The sequence below is a fragment of the Nannochloropsis gaditana genome, assembly GCF_000240725.1.
Source record: "Nannochloropsis gaditana CCMP526 unplaced genomic scaffold scaffold064, whole genome shotgun sequence".
NCBI lineage: Eukaryota > Eustigmatophyceae > Eustigmatales > Monodopsidaceae > Microchloropsis > Microchloropsis gaditana.
Genome location: NW_005803889.1, coordinates 44,189 through 49,653, shown reverse-complemented (window position 1 = coordinate 49,653; position 5,465 = coordinate 44,189). Strand labels below are relative to the sequence as shown.

The 5,465-nt window shown below is 52.8% G+C and overlaps 1 protein-coding gene across 1 annotated transcript; it reads right to left on the bottom strand.

The window, feature by feature from the left end:
- Positions 1-1,682: 1,682 nt before the first annotated feature.
- Positions 1,683-3,018, bottom strand: PSMA6 (20S proteasome subunit alpha 1; the record flags this gene model as incomplete). The annotated part of the gene is made up of 4 exons (XM_005855969.1): positions 1,683-2,062; positions 2,203-2,313; positions 2,490-2,674; positions 2,838-3,018. 4 exons carry the CDS (start codon positions 3,016-3,018, stop codon positions 1,811-1,813), a joined length of 729 nt encoding a protein of 242 aa, XP_005856031.1. The 3' UTR covers positions 1,683-1,810.
- Between the last annotated feature and the right edge of the window lie 2,447 nt (positions 3,019-5,465).

The window sequence follows — 5,465 nt, the reverse complement described above, 5'->3', positions numbered from 1 at the left end:
GGGAGGGAGGGAGGAATGGCCATGTGGACGAGGCGGGCGTCCGGGTTCATGGAGTGGAGGATGGCAGCCAGGCGCCGCCGGTCACTCTTGGAGACCTCGTCCTTCCCGTGGTTTAGCACCAACACCGTTGCACACTCAACCTGCCCGCATAACACGTCCGAGACGGTCCGGAAATCCTCCTCCTCCTCCTCCAACTCCTCATCCTCCTCATCATCATCATCCTCCTTCTCCTCCTCCCCTTCTTTCCCTCCCTCCCGCTCCCCCTTCTCCAGGGGGGCTGCCCCCTGCCAGTTCGCCAAAAATCCGGGGGCGTCAATTACTGTTACCAGAGAGGCCAAGTGAGCCTTTCCATCCCTTCCTCCCTCCTCATCACTCCCATGCCCCATCAGCTCCTCCCCCAGCCCGGCAGGCTCCATCCACCCTCCTGCCTCCACGTACACCACATCCAACCCCCCTTCTCCTTCCTCCTCCTGTTGTCCGTCCTCTCGTATGCGCTCTGCGGCAAGAATAACCTCCTCAACCCCTGCTAGCAACGAGTTCTGTGCTTTTCCTCCCCGCCTCCCCTCCCCGGCACTGAGTGTGCTGCAGACAATCACGTCCTCCGTACCATCATTCCCATCCAAATCCTTCAACAGCTCCCTTAATCCATCCCCTTGCGCCAGTACCACACCAACGTTAAGTCTAGTCGGTGCTGCGTCATCCTCTTTCCCCGCCGTTGGTCTCCCGCTCCCTCCCTCGTGTATCAGGTGGCGGAGCAGCGTCGTCTTGCCGGCACCGGGCAAGCCAGAAAGAAGTACCACGGGGACTGAAGTAGGCGGAGGAGTCAACGATTGATGGCCATGACTGCCATGCTCTTCGTGGGCGAATAAGGGAGGGAGGCCGTGGCGACGGAGCAGAGAGGGTGGGGTGAGGGAGGGGGGGAGGAAAGGTAAACGGACATGGTCCAAGCCCGCAGGAGGGCTAAAATAGCGACCTGAATGTTGGAAGATAACGATTGGCCATGTCTGTTACAATCAAGCAAAATAGCGTTGTCCATTCGAAGTTTAATGGACTAATGCCTTGACTTGCCTTGTAGATGGGGAGGAGAAACGTGCGGTGCGTGCAGTTGAATCAAAAACCCCGAGACCGGAAGCAGGAAGAATGATAGCAAGTCAAAGCGACCGATGCCATGGCCATGGAAGCAGCCACGTGACATGTCCCTGTTTTGAAAAATTGCATTGAAAAGCGTTGACGTTCTTCGAACCTGCATTTTTTGCAACTGGCATTGGTAAAAGCGCATCGCCGGGAGGTTAGATGCATCCACACTTACTTTTAATGTAGTGGCAAGTCAAGTCAAAACGTTTTCATGGTAATGATCTAAAGCTAGTTCAGATGCAATGTTAAAGGGGTCTCAGTGCTCTCAATAGACGTCGCCGAGCCCTTTCTCGTCAGGCAGGCCAGGCAAAAGTGCGTGAGCCCACTCCATCTTTTTATGCACGACGCAGGAACAAGAGCAGCCTCTGAATTCCAGATGCATGCGACGATTAAATTTAGTTGAAATCAAACTGTATAAAGAGGAAAGTCGCGCGAACATGGCAATGATGCACGGGGACGAGGAAATGACTTCATAAGAAGATGTCATCGGTATCGAAGCGAGGCCATCAAGCCACCAGGTGGAAGGAGACATAATATCAGTAGTTTGGCAGGAAGTGACTTCTTTTGGGTGCAGCCCACTTTACGCACCCTTTTCTCAGGCCCACGTCCTTCCCCTCCTCTCCTCCCGCGCATCTCTCTCATTCTCCACTGCTGCCCTGATTACATCAATTCTACCTCATGCATCTTTCTCTGTAATTGCCGTCAAATGATGGTCGATTTCTCCTTCTGTCAATGTGTGGAAAAAACCACCTACACCTTCCACCACGCCCACTTCGATTTCCGAGCCCTTGAAGTCCGTGGATAGCACCGACTGGAGGGCCATGATCGCGAGTTCCACCGTCTCCTCCGTCCCGAGACCCCCCAAATCCCCGACTTTTTTTTCGAGCCAATTGGTCGCCTCGTCCTGCTTCACGCCGGCAGCGGTGGCCTGACCACGTGCAATAAAGATGAAGGGGAAAAGAAAAGGAAGGCGGGTTGGTTGAAGGGAGATGATATCGAAGAAGTCTTTATGGTCCCTCGATCTGAGGGCGAGCCCTTTGCCTCCCCCCTCCTTCCCGCCCTCTGCACCTTGAAGGGGAAGAAGTGACCGGCAGGGTCTACTTTGTAGAGCTGAGGGCCCCGTTCGTCGTCCACACCCACCAGCATACACACTGTCGCCAAGGCGCGCATGGACGCTTGCTGCGTATAAACCTAGGGGGAAAAGGTGGAAGGGAGGAGGGGAAGATGGGAGGGGGGGAGGAAGGGATGCCGGAGGATTATGAGCCATGAAATGTCAACAAGGAAAAAAATCCCGCCGTGCTCTCATCTCCCACGCTTTTCCGTGTGTTTCGCTGCCTGTCGTCCCCCCTCTCTACCTGTGCGATGTCGGCGATGCGTTTGGCAAGAACGTGCACAGGGATGTCATACCCGTATTTAAACCGAAATTCGTGCGCCTCCTGCCGCAAACGGGTCACCTGGGCGCGGCTATCTGTGGTCATCCCTGTCATCACTGCGCCCACTTTGTCCGTGATTTGATAGATGTTGGACACGGAAGAGGGATCTGTGCGGAGGGTGGCGAGTCGATAGCATAGGTGAGCAGAGAAAGCCCTTTTTCATTTATTTTTTCCTCGTTAGTGTCCGCCTCCGTAGGGCGCTTATATGACTTTGAAAGCATAATTTGTTGTTTAAAAAACAAAGGCAAGCATGCACATGACAAGACTCACCAATGAGACGGTCTGGCACCTTCTTTTGAGTGACGACAGCGACGCATTCCTTCCCTCGAACGGCGACTGAAGTTAGTCCCTCACTGTTGGCGGCTTTGAAGGCGTATTCGATTTGGTACAAGCGGCCTTGAGGCGAGAAGATGGTTATGTGGTGGTCGTATTGGGAGTCTCTTCCTGACATGATGAAAAGGGGCAGGCAGTACCTAGGGGGTACTAGGATGAAGGAAGTGAAGAGGAGGGCGATATAAGCTGGCGTTTATGCGTGGCCGCACGCTCCGGAGTCAGCGCTCAGGAAGATCAGACGCGCGCTACGCGCATAAAAAGCTGGTTGCATCCGATTTTGTTTCCATCCGCTAATATGCGTGTCTTTCGTATGGTTTGCGCCAAAGGGGGAGGAAAGAAGTACACAGAAGTCTTCGGCGACGGAGGCGAGGAGAAGGAACGACAAGGAGGACAAGGAAAAAAGCCGTCCCGAAAGACTTGTGAGACCTGTCGTCCAAACAAGCGTTTCCTTTTCACAGGAGTGGATGATCTAGTTATTCTAGTACCCGTAGAATAGTGTCTATTTCTCTGCATTGGGTCTTAGGGGCACATTTCCCTGCCGAAAGTACCAGGACGGGATTTTCCGGGTAGTTTTGGGAGGAATCGATGCGAGCCGCAGGGTGCTCATATTCCAGAAACAAAAGAGAGTCGACCCAAAGTGATCCTTGAACCCTTCAGGACGTACAAGAATTCTGTTTTCTTTCCTCTAGGCCCCCCATAGTGCGCGTGACAACGCTCACAGGGTTTTGTTGTCTACTCGCTTTGTTGCATTTCCAGGAGATGTGCTGTGGCCAAGGGAGAAGTGCAAACGAGTGACACATTTGCAACCGCTGCATCTCTAGTCACACATTTTTAAAAAATGGTACTCAGTTTTCGATTAAGTGTGCGTGTTTGTGGTTTACGAAACATTTTTCTGAACCTCTCGCACACCTTATCAACGGAAAAGAGGAAGTCGGAATGTTTTGATCACTGCAGGTTGCGCACGTGTGTATTGCGGATATCCCGAGTAATTTTAAACTATTCTTTGGAAAGTTTCTAAAAATATAGACTGTGAAAAGATGCGACGAATGCCGAGATGTCTCGAGTGCCCTTTTCACCCATGGCAACCTCCCTCATGCATTGGTACAAGGAGTAGAGACTCACTCACAAATACTTTGCAAAGTTATCATCCACATAACAAACAACGACGTAAACGAATCTCGAAGAACGCATAGCAACATATTTATTGGTTCGGCACAGCCCTTCATCGGACGGTTTTGTGGTTAGGGAGGAGGGGCAAGTCAAGGGAGGAGATGTTGTTGAAGAGAGAACTTGAAAACTGCCAAAAAGACCTATTGTTATGCACGCAAACTCAAGAAAGATCTAAAACGATCTTTCTCCTGTAAAAATTTATGGACCAGCAATTTTCGTCGTCAATGTTTCGGTTTGCCGGGGAGTGCTTGCGCTTGAAAGGATTCGAAAGGGGTTTCCTGGAGCTGAGAGGATGGAAGGAGTAACGAGGATCGAGCAGATTTCAACGACGAGGAAGCGTTCAAATACCCGTCCAAATATTCATTTGCCGGTGCCAAAGTCTCGAGAGGGCTTGCATGACTTGAATTTGTCCTTTAGTAGTTTATAAATCCCAACAGCCCGAGTTTTCGTTCCCCCCCGCGGGGTTTCCAAGATCTGCGCGTCTTTGCTCTCTACCTCCCTCAATGCTTACTTTCCTATGCATACCAACACAGTATATCTTTTGGCCCCCATCATGCAAACCGAAGAAACATTGAAGGAACGAAATGTCGTGGGACAAGGTGCAAACCCTACAACAGAGTCAAGGGGCTGTGAAACATCTTCCTCATCTATCCCTCCTTCACCCTCTTCACCGACCCCTTCCTTGACTTCCACGATTCCCTCCTCCACCTCCTCCGCCGGCGCCAGCGCCGCGGCCACTTCATCATCTTCTGCATTTCGTGATTCTTCTATTTCCACGTCCGGCTCCCATGGAAAACCCAAGCGTCGTCTGTCCGCCTCTCCCACCAATGCGGGCGGGGACCTCGACCAGGTTGGGAGCCCGGGCATGGAGATGGACGCCAAGGAGGGAAGTCACAAAAGACCCCGCCTGGACCCTCCCGAACACACGATGGAAGGCATTGAGTCTCCTCCTCACGGCGCGGCCGGACCACTAATAAGGCCGCAAATCCTTTCTTTGCCAACATCCTTACCTGCCTCCTCAACGTGCTCAGTCTCTTTGCCACCAACGCCAGCGCTGCCATGCCCTCCTTTCTCTGCCGCTTCTCTCACGTTTGGGGGACAAGAGGTCGGGAAAGGCGATGAAGCTTGCATGGTAGGCTCGATTCAAAGACACCGTGAACACGGAGAGCGAGGGAGGGGAGGAGGGCGAGAGGTGGGTAGGGTCGAGGAAGGAGAAGAGGAGGTAACGCCCCACATCACCTTAAGAGCAGGAGGAGGAGCGATGGCGGGAAGATTGAAAGAAGGGAAAACAGGGGAGGGGATTCGATCGGCAGCAGCAGCACGTGGAGGAGGAGGAGGAGGCGATGGAGCAGATGGAGGAGGAGGAAAAGGAGGAGGAGGAAGGGGAGGCATCGA